General features: G+C 40.2%; 1 protein-coding gene across 3 annotated transcripts in view; it reads right to left on the bottom strand.

The window, feature by feature from the left end:
* tmem135 (transmembrane protein 135) overlaps positions 1 to 19,961 on the bottom strand; it is a 540,618-nt gene that overhangs the window by 5,952 nt on the left and 514,705 nt on the right. For all 3 annotated transcript variants that reach the window (XM_072577755.1, XM_072577754.1, XM_072577753.1), the window contains 2 exons: positions 16,471 to 16,569; positions 12,112 to 12,179 (listed from right to left, as the gene is read on the bottom strand). In XM_072577755.1, coding sequence (XP_072433856.1) covers positions 12,112 to 12,179; positions 16,471 to 16,569 — 167 coding nt within the window. The remainder of the gene's footprint in view (positions 1 to 12,111; positions 12,180 to 16,470; positions 16,570 to 19,961) is intronic.

The raw sequence follows: 19,961 nt of genomic DNA, 5'->3' as shown, positions 1-19,961 counted from the left end.
ACGCCACATTATGTGGTCAAAGAAAATTCTAATACTTGAAGATACACAAGTTATTCATTGCTCATCCACCGAACTGTGTGGGCAGCACGGTGGTTAGCACTGCTGCCTCATGGCGTCAGAGACTCAGGTTAAATTCCCGCCTAAGGCAACTGTCTGTGTAGAGTTTGCACATTCTCCCTGTGTCTGCGTGGGTTTCCTCCGGGTGCTCCGGTTTCCTCCCACAGTCCAAAAATGTGCAGGTTAGGTGAATTGACCATGCTAAATTGCCCGTAGTGTTAGGTGAAGGGGTAAATGTAAGGGAATGGGTCTGGGTGGGTTGCTCTTCAGAGGGTTGGTGAGGACTTGTTGGGCCGAAGGGCCTGTTTCCACACTGTAAGTAATCTAATGTAATCTAATATTGTTGGCTAGTACCTTTGAACAGTCATGTATTTCTTTTGTTGTTCACTTAGCCCACTTTATCTTGAGATATTTTACACTATAACTCAAAATCTAGTATGATTTCACATTCAGAAAGATTAGTGGAAAGGAGGAGGTGAAGGTACTAAGATGGGGAGAAGGGAAGAGATGCAGCTGAAGGTGAGAAAAGAGATGGAGTGGAAGGGGGAAGAGATGGAATGGAGGTGGAAGAGATGGAATGGAGGAGGAAGAGATGGGATGGAGGAAGGAGAAAAGAAGTGGGGAGTGTGTAGGAGAAGAAAGATTGGGTAGAAGTGGGTAACAAGATTGTTGACTTCAGTGCCCAAATTGTGATAAATGGGTATAATTTAATTGGCAGAAAAGCAGTGTAGCAACAGTGACCAAGACTGCAAAATGAATATTTAAAGATCATTTAGGAATGATAGGCAAAAAAATAAAATGAGGTATTAAGTCATTCTTAATAAGGCATGAGATCACAACATTTGTGAGACACGAACTTAGAGCAAAGGATCAAGATATAGAATCAGTCTCGGCACAGCTTTAAAAAAAACAGCAAGAGATAGCAACATTAATGGGGAGTTGTTTATAGGCCACCACACAATAATGGTAATGTTGAGTATTGTTACAACGGAGATGGGAGGAGTGCACTGACTGTGCCTAGTCATACTACTGAAAGGGTCACAATATAAATTTAATCGTTTAGCCAGAACATCATATGAATGCTCTCTCAATATTAGATTTAAAATATCAAGCAGAGTTCTTTAACAAACACAAAATTATTGATTGTAAAACAAAACATATCCAACAAAAATATAGAACTGGTTAACACAGCTTGAAATATTGAAGGCATAAATGTTTAACTGTCTAATTCATTAAAGGATACATATGCATGCACACAGCAGGTTAGAAAAAAATCGTTTCTGTCCACAAAGATTCTTATTTAGGGAAGATAAAACACATTTTTTGGCCAGTAATGGTTACTTCTTAAAGGAATAAAGGATAAGGTGTGGAATGTTTAGGTGGTTGTTCCACTGGTGTTCTGGTAGACTTAGAGAGACCACTAGGCACATGCAGTCGGTTCTGGGGTCCTGGTTGTCACAGCTTTCTCAGAGAACATAATATTGAGATGCATTCCAGCCATTGTTCAAGAGGAAATCAGGTTTCACAATGGATGCACAACTGAAGTGTTGTGACTAGGCAACGATACGAGCTGGGTAGCCTTTTTTTGCAGCAGGCCATGTGCCAGTTGACAGTACACAAACAAGATAATCATACAAACCCAAATAGGTGATTTCTAAAATTGAGTCCAAACAATTAGCTGATAACGTAATTTTTCAGAAGCATTTTTTAAATGTTCTAACACACTCATTCCATTGACATGTACGTTAAAGAAAGCACAGCACTTGAAATAAATCAATTCTGCACACCTTATCAAAAGTCAAGACCTTTTTATAACATGATAAATCAGTAAATTAGGGTACAGTATATTACAACGTGCAGTTGTATCGGGTGACTTCAATGTATCTATAGACTGGGTAAACCTAATAACACAAATGCTGGAGAGGAGGTATCACAGAAACTAGCAGGTAGTGGTCATTCGGCCCTTTGAACTTGTCTGCCATGGCTAACCATCCACCTGAATAACCTGTTCTTACTTTCCATAACCTCCCCCCACCTCAACCATCTCCTTTAATCGCTTCAGCCCCAAGTGTTATATCTAACTTCTTCTTCAATTTGTACAATGTTTTGTCCTCAACTGCTTTCTGTGGTAGCAAATTCCACAGGCTTACGACTCAGTGAAAAAAAGTTCTCTTCATCTCAGTCCAAAATTGTTTACCCTACATCTTTAGACTGTGTCCCCTGGTTCTGGATTCCCACACCATCAGGAACAACCCTCATGCATCTACCCTGTCTCGTCCTGTTAGAATATTTAGACGTTTCCATGAGACTCTGAACTCGCACAAATACATTCTGAACCAATTCAATCTCTCCTATTACATCAGGAATCAGTCTGGTAAACCATTGATGCACTCACTTTATAGCAAGACATGCATCCTCAGATAAGGAAATCGAAACTGCACACAATATTCCAGATGTGGGCTCAGAAAGGCCCAATATAATTGCAGCAAGACATCCCTGTTCTTGGACTCAAATCCTCGATGAAGGCCAACATTCCATTTGCCTTCCTTACTATCTACTGTATCTACATGCTTACCTTCAGCAACTGGTGAACAAGAACACCCAGATCCCATTGCACATTCCCCTCTCAATTTATAGCCATTCAGATAATAATCTGCCTTCTTGTTTTTGCTACCAAAGTGAACAACCTCACATTTGTCCACACGATACTAGTTCTGCCGTTAATTTGCCAATTCACTTAGAATGCCAAAACCACACTGAAATGTCTCGGCATCCTCCTCATAGCTCATCCTCCCACCAAGCTTTGCATCAGCTGCCGATTTGGCAATATTACATTCAGCTTCCTGTTCCAAATCATCAATGTATATTGTGAAAAACTGGGGTCCAAGTACTGATCCCTGCAATATCCCAAGAGTCACTGCCTGCCTTGTAGAAAATAACTTGTTTATTCCTACTTTGTTTCCTGTATGCCGACCATTTTTCTATCCAATGCAATACACAACTGAGCCCAAGTGTTTTAAAATAACATACTAATTTCTAATGTGGGACTTTATTTGGACTTTCAGAAAGCTTTCACCAAACTACATTTGCTGGTTCCCCTTCATCAACTCTACCAGTTCCATTCTCAAAGAATTCCAGTAGATTTTTCAAGCATAATTTCCCTTTTTAAATCCATGCTGACTCTATTTGGTCTTGCTACTGATTTCCAAATGCTCAGCCATTACTTCTTTTATAATGGACTCTAGCACTTTCTCTATTCCCACCATCAGGCTGACTGGTCTGTAATTCCTGGTTTTCTCTTTGCTTCCCTTCTTAAATAGAGGGGTCAGCTTAACCACTCTCCAATCTTTAGAAATATTCCAGTCCATAGAATCTTGAAAGATGACCACTAATGTATGCACTATTTGTAGGGCCACTTCTTAAGTACTCAAGGATATGGATTATCAGTGCCTGGTGATGTATCAGCCTTCAATCTCATCAACATCCCCAACACCATTTCACTAATAATATACATTTCCTTCAATATCTCCCTCTCACTAAATCCTGTGTTCCCCAATATTTCTGGTGTGACATCTGTTCTGATGATGCCACTTTCTGCAGGAGGGCCTCAGAAATATCCACTGTTTTCCTCAACTGGACCCTTACCCACATCTGACCCACTTCTTGTACTTTTACTCTCACCTGTTCTGTTCCCTCCTACACACCGATATGGTCTCCCTGATCCTCACTTTTCACCCCATCAGCATCTGCACCCACAGGATCATTTGCCACCATTTTTGCCATCTCTTGTGGGATGCCATCACAAGACACATTCCTCCCATATCAGCATTTTGCATGGACTGTTCCTCCGCAACAGAACAATTTTGCTTCTCCACCATTCCCAACATCTCCCACAGCACTTTCCCATGCAACTGCAGATGGTGCAACACTTGTCTGTTTACCTCCCCCTCAACATTATCCAAGGCTCCAGATACACCTTCCAGGTGAAGCACCAATTAACCCATATTTCACTCAATCTAGTCTTTTGTATTTGCTGCTCACAGTGTGGTCTCCTCTATTATAGAGAGATGAAGCACAGCTGTGCAACTGCATTGTGGAATTTATACTTTCTATCCTCAAAAATGACTTTGAGCTTTCAGTTGTCTGCCACTTCAACACACCACTGTGTTCCTTGACCAACTTTTCGATCTTGGAGCTGCTGCAGTGCTCCAGCAAGGCTAGAAGAGGAGCATTAATTTTCTGCTCGATAACTGCAGTGTTCATGACTCAATATCAAGGTCAACAATTTTAGAATCTGATCATCATCTTCTATGCTCGGTAACCACTCCCACACCCAGGCCCTGCAATAACAATGGCTGCTTTCAATACATCTAAGCCATTTTCATCTTCTGATGGTCTCCATTATCAGATATTCTTTCAGCAGATTCTCACCTTTTGTCTGCCTATGTGTCTTTCTCTGTCGGGGTTCCATCGGCACCTATTTGCTCACCCTCCCTCCTGCCTCACTTCCCTCCAATTCATCTGTTCCAGCTCACACATCACCTTTTCCAAGCTACCATAAGTTCTGGAGGAGGATACTGGACTCAAAATTTCAAATTCCACTTTCTATCTTCAGATGCTGCCAGACTTGCTGAGTTTCTCCAGCAATTTCTGGTTTTGTTTCCGATTTTCTGCATCTGCAGTTCTTTGTTTCATTTCTGGTATGTTATTTTTAATCATCCTTTACAAACAGAATCAATGTATGCACATTTGTCTCCACCAATCTTTTTCTCTTCACATACAAATGTAACATTTTCTAGAAGTATGTCCCCATATACACTCCAGGAATTCCTCCTCAACAATATAGTTCCTAATTTGATTTGTCCAATCTATATGTGGATTAAAGTCACCCATAATTACAGATGTTCCTTTATTGTTTGTTCTCTGATCTCCTATTTATTGCCATTCCAAACATCCTACAGTTTGGGGGTTTATGTAAAACCCAATAACTTTTTCATCCTTTGATATTTCTCAGCTCTACCTATGCATTTGCTACATCATTGGAGCTAATATTCTCTCTCACTATTGGGCTAATTTCCTCTTTAACCATCTATGCAACTCCATGTCTTTTCCTTTTTTTGTCTGTTATTCTTAAATACTGAATGCCCTTGGATATCCATGACTCTGTTATAATGACTATGTCATACTTGGTTTCATCTATTTGTGCGATTAGTTCAAGCACTTCATTGTGAATGCTCCATGCATTAAGATGCAGAGCCTTCAGTCTTGTCTTTTTAACATCACTTGTCCCATTCCCATTATATTTCATGATGTTCGTGTATGATCATGATCCTTGATTTATGAGCATATCACTTTTCTATTCCCCTCTATCTTTTATTCTTGTTCTTGATTCCCTTCCTCTCACTTAGATTCTCCTTCACCTGCTTTTTTAGTTTAAAGATTCCTCAATCACTCTAGCAAATATTCCTCCTAGGTCATCAGTCCCAATCCTGCCCAGATGTAACCTGTCCAGTTGATATTGATCCTGCCTTCCCAGAACTGGTTCCAATGCTCCACCTCACACCATTTCTTCAGCCACACATTCATCTCATATCAAACCATTTCTGCTGGCTAGCACGTGGTATTGGTAGCAGTCCTAAAATCTTACCTTTGAGGTCCTACTTTTCAACTTACATACAAAATTTCTATATTCTACTTTTAGACCTCTTGCCTTCTTCTCATCTATGTCATTTATACTAATGTTTACCACAAACACTAGCTATTGACTGAATGCTCCGTAGCTGTTCTGAGATATCCTCAACCCTTGCATTAGAGAGCCTACACACCACCTTAGAGTCTCACTAGCAACCGTAAAATGCCTGTCTCCTCTCCTTACTGTTTAATTCAATGTCATTATTGCTTTTTACTCCTCCCCTGTGCAGCAGACCCAACCGTCATGCAACATATTTGGCTGTTGTTCTTTTCCCTGAAGAGGCCATTCTCCTCAACAATATCCAAAGTAGCATATCTGTTTTGCAGAACAGTTATAGAGGAATCTTGCACTATCTAATCAGTCCTCTTGGTCCGCCTGATGATCACTCTTTCTCTCTTGCCTATGGAGTTTTAGCCTGCAGTGTGACCACTTCTCTGTATGTGCTATTGCAACATTCTGCGTCTCGCACATGCTCTACAGTGTCTCCAGCTGCTGACCTAGCTCTGAAACCCAAGTTCCAGGAGCTGCAACTGGAGGTATTTCCTCACCACATGCTGGCCCAGGGCACTGGAAATGTGCTTGGCTTTCAACATAGAGCAGCAAGTGTACACCACAGCTTTGAGCCCTCCTGCCATGGATTAAATCTTTTGGATTAAATCTTTTAGAAGATGCCTATTAACAGGTAAAATCAATTATTTAAGAGTTTTTATTCACTTCTCATCATTCCCATAGTGCCATAGTGCTTACAAACTGCAAAACATAAAAAAAAACACATCTTCTCCTTTGCATCGGTTTCTGCCATCTGTGAAGGATAGAAATTAGGGAAAAGAGAAATCCTCAGCTAGTAAAGGAAAAAGATGATCTCATTGAAGATAGCAAAGATAGTTTTCCACAGATTAGAAAAGAACCACATGAGAAGGGAAGAGATATAAAAATCTTCAAGTATTTTCACTGTAATAAACTGGGACACATGAAGTCACTGTGTTGATGGTTTACAAAAGGCTCTGGGAAGACAGGTGTTAAATCAGGACAAGGTTTACTCATGTGTACCAGGAGGAGTAGGTAAAGAAGTTAAAATTTTAAGAGGTCCAGGAGCAAGCCGATCTTTGAAGGTGAGAGATGAGGAGGTATGCACTTTGGAAGGAGTATTGCCAGAAAGGGTGGAATTCATGCTGAGAACAGTATTGTCCATTGTATAATGCAAGGCTGGAGAGACCAGTGGAAAGTAGTGAAGTGGTAGTAGGAGTGATAGAGATATACTCAGTTGGAGAAATACAGTTTATCTTCAATACAGGCAAGAGTGATGCCTACTGTGGTTGAAAAGCCAGTGGAAAATCTGGCAACTGAGATGTTACAGAAAGTATATTCTGGGATTTTTCTTGACTGTGTGGTAACAAGGTTACAAAGCCACAGGCTGAAACAGGAAGAGAAATCAAAGAAAATAGATAAGGAAGTTAAAGTTAAACCAAGAAAGTGAAAGAAATTAACTTTAATAAAGTAGTAAGATTTGAAAAACTTAATGGATCAAAAGATAATGAATCATTTGGACCTGATGAGTTAAATTCGAGTACTAAAGGAGGTGGCTATAGGGATGGGCGATACATTGCTGGTTACCTTTCAAAATTCGATAGCTTCTGGAAATTTTCCTGAAGACTGAAAAATAAAAAATGTAACCCCACTATTTAAAAGGGGAGCACAAGGGAAATGGAGAACTACATGATAACTAGACACTTGGTAAATTGGGCAGAAGCAACATGGATTTATGAAAGGGAAATCATGTTTGACAAACCTGCTGGAAATTTTTTAAGGATGTTATTTGCAGCATAAATAAATGAAAACCAATCAATCTGGATTTCAGAAGGCTTTTGGTATGGTCTCAAATAGGAGATGGAACACAAAATTAAGCATATGGGTTTTGGATAATATACTGGAAAGGACTTAAAATTTGTTAACAAACAACTAGGCCCACAACTATTCACAATCCCGATAAATGACTTAGATGTGGAGATCACTTGTGATTCTCCCAGATTAATCTATGTTTCAAAACCGGGTGGGAATGCAGGTTGAGAGGGGGAGACAAGGAAACTTCAGGACAATGTGGTCAGGCTAAGTGACTGGGCAAGAAAATTGAAGATTGAATGTAATCAGAATAAGTTCAAAGTTATTCATTTTGGAAGATGATCACAAAGAGACAATATTTTCTAAATGGTGAAACATTTGGAAATGAACACTTGCCAAAGGGTTTAGGTGCCTTTGTTCATGAATCCTTCAAAGCTGGTATGGAAACTAAACCTGAGAATTGGATATGCTACCAGTTGGATACTGGCCAAATGGAAATTTAAGGGAATCGTGATGTTGATAACATTTTGTAAAATTACTTTCAGGTTACAGGTTTCTCCTAACCTTGTTTATTCACCTATTTTAAAAATGCTTCCATTGCTAGAGGTTCAGAATCTTACACTGCTCTATGGCATCCCCAGTGGCCAGGTTATTATTAAATGCAGAGATAGCTACATGAAGGTTCAAATCAAATTGCAACTTCTATATTTCCTTGATTGCTACCACTGTTTAGCATTACTGCTTAGTGACAACCCATCACAAATAGGTCTCTCAGGTTTGTATGTAAATATAAGAAAAATAAACAGTTGATATAAAGATTTTCATTACATTCTAAAATAGAATATTGAGAAAACTTCTAAATATATATTGATAAATATGAATGGTGAATTCAGAACAATAAATATAATAAATTGCAAAAAGTAAAATCAGGGTCAAGATTTAACCTATCAAGCCCTCGCAGAGTGTTGTGTTTCAATAAGATCATCCCTCATTCTTCTAAACTCTCATGAATAAAGGCCTAACTTGATTAGCCATTCTTGATAAGCCAATGCCTTCATCCTAGGAACCTGCCTGGTGAATTTCATTTGAACTGTCTCCCATGTCATTATATCCTTTCTTAAATACAAAGGCCAAAACTGTAAACAGTACTCCAGGTGCAGACTCACCAACACCCTGTATAGCTGTAACAAGACTTCCTATTTTTAAACTTGAACACCCTAGCAATAAAGGCCTAAATTATATTATTTTTAAATACTTGTTGTACCTGTATGCTAGCTTTTTGTGCTTCATGCATAACAACATAAAGACACCTGTGTGCAGCATTTTTTGGAGTCTCTCGTCATTTAATAGTAGCCTGTCTTTTGATTCTTCCTACCTTACACTTTCTTACATTAAGTTTTATCTGCCTGGATTTTGCCCATTCATTAATCTATTTCATTTTTCAGATTCCTTATGTCCACATCTAAACATGCCCTCTCATCTATTTTTTGTAACATCTGCACATTTGGATATAGTCCACAATACCACTTCTAGAAATCACCTTCTATGTGGCACTTATTAAAACCATCTGTAAATTCAAATACACTACATCTAACAGTCCCCTTTGTCAACACTGCTTGTTATATTGATAACTAGAAAATTTGTTAAACGTGATTTCACTTCTACATAATCATGTTGACCCTGTTGATTGAGTTAAGCTTTTTTAAATGTCCCATTTCTTCCTTAATAATGGACTTAAGCATTTTGTCAACAGCACAGAAAATATATTTTCATACTATTATGTACATCATCTTGGGTTTTACAAACAGGGGCACAGATTACAGAAGCAAGGAAACTATTTTTATAGAATGACTGGCCATGATCTAGAAAGGATTGGCTGAAATGATGGTGAAAGCAGATTTAATCAATGCTTTGAAAAGGAAAGCATATGAAGCAAAGAAAAATTGAAGGATTACAAGGACAAAGGAAATGAGACCATCTGTAATGTAATTGTGGAGGGACAGTATGGGCTAAGCAGACCAAATTAGCTCCCTTCTATGCTATAACTATTTTATGAAATCAAGAGACTAACAGATTGTTGGACTGATACATTCAAGGGAATTAAGCATAAAATTCTTTGAAACATTATCAGTCAATATGTCAAAACACATCGAAGGTAGACATTCTCAGCTGGCCTTTCTAACTAGTATTCTAAAGTTTTAAAAGTAAAAATATAAACCTAGACCGTCCTTAATGTAAGGCCAATCTATCATTAGATATGTTGCGTCTTCGAAGAATTTGCATATCGGAAGCTTAAAGAAGAAACACAAAACTAATTTAGAAAAAATATCTTTATAAATTTTACCATTTTAATTTGGAAAACCTGCGCTCTATCAAAAATTTTCACACTTTCAAAGGATAAATTAAGGGGAGCCAGAGGTGGCACAGTGGCTCAGTGGTTAGCGTTGCTGCCTCTCAGCACCAGGGACCCGGGTTCGATTCCAACCTCGGCCGACTGTCTGTGTGGAGTTTGCACATTCTCCCAGGCCTGTGTGGGTTTCCTCCCACATTCCAAAGATGTGCAGGTGTTATGGACTAGACCAGACCACTCCGAACATTCTTGAGCAGGCAACCCAGACCATAATTTTGCAATTTGTTTCAGTAGGTGCACAGTGAGAATTACCCAGAGAAAGTTAGCTAAATTGATGACTAGGTTTTAAAACACACAGGAATTTATTCACAAAATTATACAATGAAACACAAAGAACAGAATAAAGAACCCCTACAGAACTCAGTCTAGCCAAACTAGACTGGATTGTGCTGTTCTGAATATACACAACAGACCCAGTAAGCAAACCCCCTTAAACACAGTTAAAAATGGAACAGATGCTTACAGGTTGAAGTTAGAAGGGCAGAAGAGGAGAGAGGGTTTCCATACAGCTCACTGTTGAACTCCTAACTAGTTCTGGACTGAACTGCTCAGCTAGAGAGCTGACCATGCCCCTTTCTAAAGGTCACTTCTAAAACATGACCACTTTGGCCTGAAGTCTCATCTGTTTACATATGAACAAAAAGGTCCCCAATACCCTTTAATTTCTGTACCAATCCAGTCTCATCAGCACCAGGAGCGTTTACAACCCCACTGAAAAAAGGGACATAGTATCCTTGAGAAAAGGAACAGCTTTTAGAAAAATGGAACCAGTTCTGTGACACAGATTAGGTGAATTGGCCATGCTGAATTGCCCATGGTGCTCAGGGATGCATAGGTTAGGTGCATGAGTCAGGGGGAAATGTAGGGTAATGGGTTTGGGTGGGATACTCTTTGGACGGTCGGTGTGAACTTGTTGGGCCAAAGGGCCTGTTTCCACACAGGAGGGATTCCAATTCCAATTCTAATATCAAGTGTCTTCAAAACAGAAATCTAAGAGATTCATTTCTTAAAAAGATAGAATGTGAGGTTAGGTTTTCATTATCAAGACAGACTGTCTCTGAGTGAAGCTAGCTTTAATAACATACCACATTGCTGCTGGGTCTGAAACATCTACTGTTCGAACAATATAAAGGCAGCATACAATGAGTTCCAGTAACTTGTTTTTAAAAGTGCAGAACTCTTTCCACGGTCTTTGCTTTAAAGCAGACCCAATCTTCCTTTGATCCATAATACAAAATAAAGAAAAATAAAGGGATATCTTACCAGTGTCCTGTACAAATGAAGTATAAACCCCCTACTTTGGAATTCAGGTTTTGAATTTGCAATAGTTAACCTTGTATTGGCTTTCCTGATTAGTTGCTGCACCTGGATGCTAACTGTGTAATTCATGCATCCATATCCCTCAGCATCTCAGACTCTGTAACATCCTGTCATTTAGATAATATGCTTCTTTATTATCCTTCCTGCCAAAATGGATCCCTTCACATTTTCCCATATTGCATTCTACTTGCCAGATTTTTGTCCACTCACTTAACCTACCCAGTTCCTTGGCAGTATTTTTATGTCACCTTCACAATTTATTGTCTGATTTACTTTTGTCTCATCAGTATATTTGTAAATGATACGTACCGTCCCTTCATTCAAGTCTTTTATAAAACTCGACAGTTGAGTGCTGTACTGTGCCAACCCTGATTGCTACGGTCTTGTGGTACACCACTTGTTACATCTTCCCAACTCAAAAGACCATTTATATCCACCTCTATGTTCTGTTAGCCAGCCAATCTTCTATGCCTGCTATCCTTCACACCATAAGATTTTGTTTCCCACAATAGTTTTTGATGCGGCATGTTATCAAACATCTCATATTGCAGGATAAGGTCCAGGGAATGCAAAATTGTATCAGTTTGAACTCAGCAAGTACAAAGTTCAAATGGTCTTGCTAAATTTGGGTTTCCCACCTATGAATTATGACCATAAACAATTGGATTTGTCATAGGTGGAGACAGGGACCTCTATATCCGGTTTAGCATGCCATTTTTAAAAAGGTCCTCAGAGTCTTCCTGACTCCACAGAAATTCAGCTCCAAGTGACTGATGTTAACTGAGGCACTTACCTTCCCTTTGTTAGCCTCAGTAAAAACTTCCAATAGGAAGGCCGTAAGTTCTGTACTTCCATCACAGCCTAAAAGTGAAGAAGAAAGTTGACCATAATTTTTCAAACACAAAATGAAATGTAATTGGCCTGAGTACATAAGAGTAATGTGCAACATTTTATGTCAATTTAAATGCACAGAAAAGGATGTCAAACCTGCATTTTCCTGACAAGTACATCATGTTCTGTTTAAAGTTAACTATTTACTTAGTCCCATTTTCTTATAAAAATTAAAGGAGGAAATAGATCAGATGATCAATAGCTTTGTCAAAGAGATAGGATTTAAAGAATATACAAAGCCCCTGTTTTATGTTGCCCACTTAGAATCAATCTGCTTTAACACTGGACAGTTAATGAAACTAATATCTAGATTTAGTATCAGAGAGTACGCTTTAATGTCATTTAGCATCTGGTTATAGTCCAACAGATTTATTTGGAAGTACTAGCTCTCAGAGCGCTGCTCTTTCATCAGGTAACTAGTGGGACATGATAATAAGACACAGAATTTATAGCAAAACATCACAGTGTCATGCAATTAAAATGATATATTGAACAAACCTAGATTGCTGTTATGTCTTTCATCTTTTAGCATAGATTGTAGGTTTTGGTTCATTCATATATAAATCCCAGAACTTCTTTTAAGTCACATTCTTAAGATCACTTAAGTTCTTGTATAAATAAAAAGGTGACATCTCAGCTCAGACAATGCATTAAAGGTGTCAGGTTCGAGTCTGTCTGTATCCCAATCTTGAGTCAGACTGATTCTATTTTCAAATTAGGAATTTATAAAATGTTAAATGGATTGACTGTCTGCAGGTTGTGTGTGTTTTTTTTAAGCAAAAATAGAATGTATCTGCAAATACAATTCTGCAAGTGTATATTCACTCCATTGATTTATATGTGTGCATGTGTGTGTGCATACGTGCATGTGAGTGACAGAGAGAGAGGGAGAGAGAATAGGAGTGTAAGTGCACATGAGAGAGTGAGTATGTGTTTGTGTGCGTGCGTGCTTGGTAGAGTGTGTGCGTTAGTGTGACGGAGTAGAAGCCTGTGAGGTGGTGTGAGTGTGAAGGGTGTGTGTGAGTGTGTGTGTGTGTGTCTTAGAGACAGTGTGTGGATGAGAGAGGATCTGCATGAGTCAATGCAGGCAGTCAATCCATATAACATTTTATAAATTCTTACTTTGGAAATAGAACCACTCTGACTCAAGATTGGGATACAAATAAACTGTAGCCTCACACCTTTAATACATTGTCTGAGCTGAGATGTCACCTTTTTGTTATTAACTAAGTTATCTTGAGAATGTGACTTAAAACAAGTTCTGGGATTTACATATTATGAACGAAAACCTGCAATCCATTCTAAAAGATGAAAGACTTAACAGCAACCTAGGTTTGTTCAATATATTATTTTAATTACATGACACTGTAATTTTTTGCTTTAAATTGTGTCTTATGATCCTGCCCCACTCATTTCCTGACGAAGGAGCAGCCCTCTGAAAGTTAGCACTTCCAATTAAAATGTTGGACAATATCTGGTATTGTGTAATTTTTAACCTTGTCCACCCCAGTTCAACACTGGCACCTCCACAATTAGCATCTATTCAACTTCGGTTACAAAACCCAATAAGTAGCTAGGAAACAGAGTTTTGAATGGGAGTGAAAACAATGGCTTCAGTCTTTCCAATATTCAATTAGAGGAAATTCAATTAAATAAATGTAAGTATACAATCTATATTTTGGAAAAAAAGGGATAGTAACAAGGCAACCTTGTCGGCTTCAGGTCATTGGCCCATCTAGTTTACAAACACAAATATTCTACTGGGTTTCATCTCATGATTCCACACTAATTGCTCGTTAGCCTGTTATTGTCAAGAATTATTCAATCTACATTTGCCATCATTTCTGATAACAATTACACTGATAACTTCTGGAACGAAAAGAGTTGTGACAATCTTTTTGGTCTCTAAACTTAATGTTCTATACTTTGTACTTGCATTTGGTACTGGACAGACTTAACTCCAAAATCTGCATACTCTCTTAAATAATTGCACAAAGTTGACAATACTCTGGTTCCTGTGTGGATTGTCAACATTTCAAGATCCTAGAAATCAGTAACTTTCCAGCATCCCACACTAGTATTACACACTGCTAATCTTAGTACAGTGTTTTAAAAATTGGAGCAATATTCGCCCAAATAAATAAGGCGATACTGGATATGGAAACTTGAGAATAGTAATTTAGTTACTTCTCTCTTATCATTAAAGCCTGTTGGGGAAAGAGAGGAGAAGCAGTTATCGGGAGAGGAATATCTGACCTCCATCTTTCAGATGAGGTTGCAGAAAGATATAGAAAAGGGTTTAAGGAGACAATTGATAGGGGAAAATCAAAACTGAGAACTACCTACAAAGTGGGTGACTTTGATGTAAATTACTTAAACCTGGTGCTGGATGGTCAAACTAGCTGCACACCAAATATGCCAAGTTGATGCTCCCTTGGACTTTAAGGATGAAAATAGGGAGGTGGTGGCAATCACTCGTTAGTGATTGTTCACCTTGGAAATTCCAAATCACTGGACTTGGGTCCTGTGCATCCTCACAGGCTGATGAGCCTGATCCTAGAGCTGCATTTCCAACAATACATTAGTACACACCATGGACAAGCGGGATGGGAAAAATATCAGTATTTTCATGGGGGCAAGATCAATGATGGAAGCGAGGGCATGTTTGGTACAATACTATAGCGGTAGATATGAATGATGAATGAATGGCCACAGGATAGGCAGTTGGGAATTTGAAAGTGTAGTTCAGAGCCCTAGATAATTAACATCATCATGGAGTCTATTAGAGTTTGTTATATGCCTCATCAATTTTGATGATAATGTTAAGTGAAAGAAGGCTGATCAACTAAAACTAGAAGTGCATTCCTACTTAAACGTACTTCAAAATGTTCTTCAGTTTTGTATATGGTATTGCATCACTAATTCTTCTGAAATTTTCTGAGTCTATGCCTTCTGTTACCTCTGCCATCACAACCAAAACTCTTTTAGTATGCCCCTTGTAATAAGACTACATTGTGCAATTACAATGGATGAGAAATAAGGTCAACCCAGAAGAGGGGCATACTAAAAATATTACTGTACATATGTAAAACTCCTTCTGTATAGTAATTTGAAACATGGTGTCCTGTTCTTCTGTATGTCTTCGTGACATCGGCTTGGAATTTATGGACTTCCTAATCTGTCAAAGAAGTTACTAGGTTACCTATTACAGAATCAATTTCAATTCATGAACTGACCTTTTCACTATATTATTCCATTGTTTTGTCTACCCTAACATTGAGGCTGGTCTTTGGATTACTGGAAATAGAGGCTTAACTTGGGGTTGGTATTTTGGTTGAAGTAGTAAGGGCATTTTTTAAAACTAACTCTTTAAAAGCAAACACTGCAGCAATAACATGTTCTAAATGGACTAAATTAACGATTTCTATTTCCAGTCAATTTCTCACAAAGAGACTATTAAGACCCATTATCTACTTGCTGCTTGCCTGTCAATGGCACAGGTTTTCACAACAACCTGCTTCTTCCATACCCGATCCCACATGCTGCCCAGTGTGTCATCCTCCATTTCTCAATTGTGCACCCTTATAGTCACTACCGCTAAATAATTACCAATTTATTTCCAATCAAAACCATTTTTACACAGTTCACCCATGTCCATTGGGTTTAATTTCATTATGATCATTACAGCCAGCAGACCTCAGTCCTGGTTAGATTTCAAACCGAGGTAAAGAAAAGATCGGTCATCAAACATCTTCCTTCAGAGAGTCCCTACAGTGTGGAAGCAGGTCATTCGGCTTATTGAGTCCACACTGACTCTCTGAAGAACAGCCCACCCAGACCCATCCCCCTTACGCCTAGCCCCTCGCATCCCTGAACGCAATGGGGAAATTTAACGTGGCCAATCCACCTAACCTACACATCTTTGGACTGTGGGAGGAAACTGGGGCACCCACAGGAAACCCATGCAGACATTGGGAGCATGTGTAAACTCCACACAGACAGTAGACAGAAATTTTTACCATTAATTTCAGCTGAATTGGATGACTGACAATTACTTTAAGTGGACATGTTCAAATAGCAAATTTTCAAAGCATGTCTGAAATATTGTTTAAAGCTTTGCTTTAGAGCATGTAGAACAACACGTTATATGATAAAGTAATCAATCATTCTAGTTAATGTAAGATTCTCCTTATTTGAAATTCTGAGAGATGAGTTTCTAAAGAATAACGCGTGAAAACCTGTCCCATCATTTGGTACTTACTGCTTGAAAGCATATAGCTGTGGAAATCGCATAGATGACTGTGTCTGCATGTGCAACATACGGACATTTTCCTGCTTCAATGCCTTTGAAATACATTGCCTGCCAGTAAAAAAAAATTAAATTTAATTACTTATGGAAGTAATCTGACTGTCATAATTTTAATTTTAACGCTAATATGCAGTATCCAATATCCTATGTTAGGTTACATATTTGAATTCACCACAAACCACTACTGGAATTCATCTTATGAACAACGATCAATACGGCCGTTCAGAAAAACAATTAATGTCATGGCTAAAACAATGAATGAAAGTAAGTGCAGCCTTATGTAAGGTAATACTGCATCCAACGGCAAGAGTTTTTACCAGTAGGAAAACCATTAAAATTCATATTACTCCCACTCTCTTGAGTCAATTGGCTTCAATGCACAAGGAAAGAGAAATTGACTTTCTAGACTGCTATCTCACGAGCCCTGCTTGAAGTGCATGCCTGGGCACTGAGATAGGACAGTATAATGCTCAGCTATGATGCCTTATAATAGTAGTCTACTGACACACACACCACCAACTCTCACAAATGGATAATGTTAATATAAGATAATATTGAATATGATCAGATAATATATGATAACATGAAGGCGATGGAGGAATCACAAGACTATTAAAAATGTGTTGCTGGAAAAGCGCAGCAGGTCAGGCAGCATCAAAGGAGAAGGAGAATCAACGTTTCAGGCATAAGCCCTTCTTCAGGAATGAGGAGGGTGTGTCAAACAAGCTAAGATAAAAGGTAGGGAGGAGGGACTTGGGGGAGGGGCATTGGGAATGCGATAGGTGGAAGGAGGTTAAGGCGAGGGTGATAGGCCGGAGAGGGTTTGGGGGCGGAAAGGTCAGGAAGAAGATTGCAGGTCAAGAAGGCGGTGCTGAGTCTGAGGGTTAGGACTGAGTAAATGTGGGGGGAGGGGAAATGAGGAAGGTGGAAAAATCTGCATTCATCCCTTGTGGTTGGAGGGTTCCTCGGCAGAAGATGAGGTGCACTTCCTCTAGGCGTCATGTTGCCATGGTCTGGAGATGGAGGAGGCTAAGGACCTGCATGTCCTTTGCAGAGTGGGAGGGGGAGTTAAAGTGTTCAGCCACGGGGTGGTTGGGTTAGTTGATGCAGATGTCCTGGAGGTGTTCTCTGAAACGTTCCGCAAGTAGGCGGCCTGTCTCACCAATGTATAGGAGGTCATATCAGGTGCAGCGGATGCAGTAAATGATGTGTGTGGAGGTGCAGGTGAATTTGTAATGGATATGGAAGGATCCCTTGGGGCCTTGGAGGGAAGTGAGGGGGGAGGTGTGGGCGCAGGTTTTGCATTTTTTGTGGTTGCAGGGGAATGTGCCGGGAGTGGAGGTTGGGTTGGTGGGGGGTGTGGATCTGACAAGGGAGTCGCGTAGGGAGTGGTCTTTCCAGAATGCTGATATGGGTGGGGAGGGAAATACATCCTTGGTGGTGGGAGGTATATATATATATCTGTTTGGAGGTGGCGGAAATGATGAAGGATGATCCGATGTATCTGGAGGTTGGTGGGGTGATAGGTGAGGACTAGTGGGGTTCTATCCTGGTGGTGATTGGAGGGGCGGGGTTCAAGGGCTGAGGAGCGGGAAGTGGAGGAGATGCGGTGGAGAGCATCGTCAACTACGTCTGAGGGGAAATTGCGGTCTTTGAAGAAGGAGGCCACAGCTACCTAGATTACACCTATTCCCACCCTGCCCCTGTAAAAACGCCATCCCATATTCCCAATTCCTTCGCCGCATCTGCTCCCAGGATGACCAATTCCAAATCAGAACGACCCAGATGGCCTCCTTCTCCACCACTTCCCGCTCCTCTGCCCTTGAACCCCGCCCCTCCAATCGCCACCAGGACAGAACCCCACTAGTCCTCACCTACCACCGCACCAACCTCCAGATACATCGGATCATCCTCACCTACCACCCCACCAACCTCCAGATACATTGGATCATCCTCACCTACCACCCCACCAACCTCCAGATACATTGGATCATCCTTCGTCATTGCCGCCACCTCCAAACGGACCCCACCACTAAGGATATATTTCCCTCCCCCCCATATCAGCATTCTGGAAAGACCACGCCCTCCGTGACTCCCTTGTCAGATCCACACCCCCCACCAACCCAACCTCCACTCCCGGCACCTTCCCCTGCAACCGCAAAAAATGCTAAACTTGCGCCGACACCTCCCCCCTCACTTCCCTCCAATGCCCCAAGGGATCCTTCAATATCCACCACAAATTCACCTGCACCTCCACACACATCATTTACTGCATCTGCTGCACCCGATGTGGCCTCCTATACATTGGGGAGACAGGCCTCCCTACTTGCGGAACGTTTCAGAGAACACTTCTGGGACACCCGGACCAACCAACCCAACTGCCCTGTGGCTCAACACTTCAACTCCCCCTCCCACTCCACCAAGGACATGCAGGTCCTTGGCCTCCTCCATCGCCAGACCATAGCAACACGACGGCTGGAGGAAGAGCGCCTCATCTTCCGCCTAGGAACCCTCCAACCACAAGGAATGAACTCAGATTTCTCCACCTTCCTCATTTCCCCTCCCCCCACCTTTTCTCAGTCCCAACCCTCAGACTCAGCACCGCCTTCTTGACCTGCAATCTTCTTCCTGACCTCTCTGCTCCCACCCTCTCTCTGGCCTATCACCCTCACCTTAACCTCCTCCCACCTATCGCATTCCCAACACCCCTCCCCCAAGTCCCTCCTCCCTACCTTTTATCTTAGCCTGCTTGGCACACCCTCCTCATTCCTGAAGAAGGGCTTATGCCTGAAACGTTGATTCTCCTTCTCCTTTGATGCTGCCTGACCTGCTGTGCTTTTCCAGCAACACATTTTTAAGCTCTAATCCCCAGCATCTGCAGTCCTCACTTTATCACAAGACTATTGCCTAGTCCTGTACATTAACAGCAGCAACTGCCAAAATGTGGACAGCAACTAAAAAAGCAACAATGGACTGTACAAATAAAAGCAGAAATTGCTGAAGAAATTCAGCAGGTCTGGCAGCAACTGGGGAGAGAAAATACAGTTAACATTTCGAATAATGTGACACTTCTTTGGAATGGGCCATGACTAAACCAGGAGAAAAATGAGTGGATACAGACATATTTGAGATCTCGAATTTTTACTTTAAATAGCATATTTTGATCTAATGTGACTTTACTCAGCTCTAACTTCAATATACTTCATGTAAAGTCTCCTTTAGATATTTCATGTTCCATGTACTGTTGGAGCTGATCTCCAACATATTCTGTTTTGAATTTGTAAAATTAGTATTTTAGTTTATTTCCCAATCTTTCCTATGATAAAATACTGTTCGGAAAACAGAATAGAAATTGCAGAAATTCAAGTTTTTAAAAAAATTCCTACACACAGCTATGGTGGCTTATAAAGTTACTTTAAACTGTTGGAGAACAAAAAACAAAA

This window comes from Chiloscyllium punctatum, chromosome 9 (genome assembly GCF_047496795.1).
Source record: "Chiloscyllium punctatum isolate Juve2018m chromosome 9, sChiPun1.3, whole genome shotgun sequence".
Lineage (NCBI taxonomy): Eukaryota > Metazoa > Chordata > Chondrichthyes > Orectolobiformes > Hemiscylliidae > Chiloscyllium > Chiloscyllium punctatum.
The sequence above is the reverse complement of the archived record's forward strand: the minus strand, read 5'-3'. Positions and strand labels throughout refer to the sequence as shown.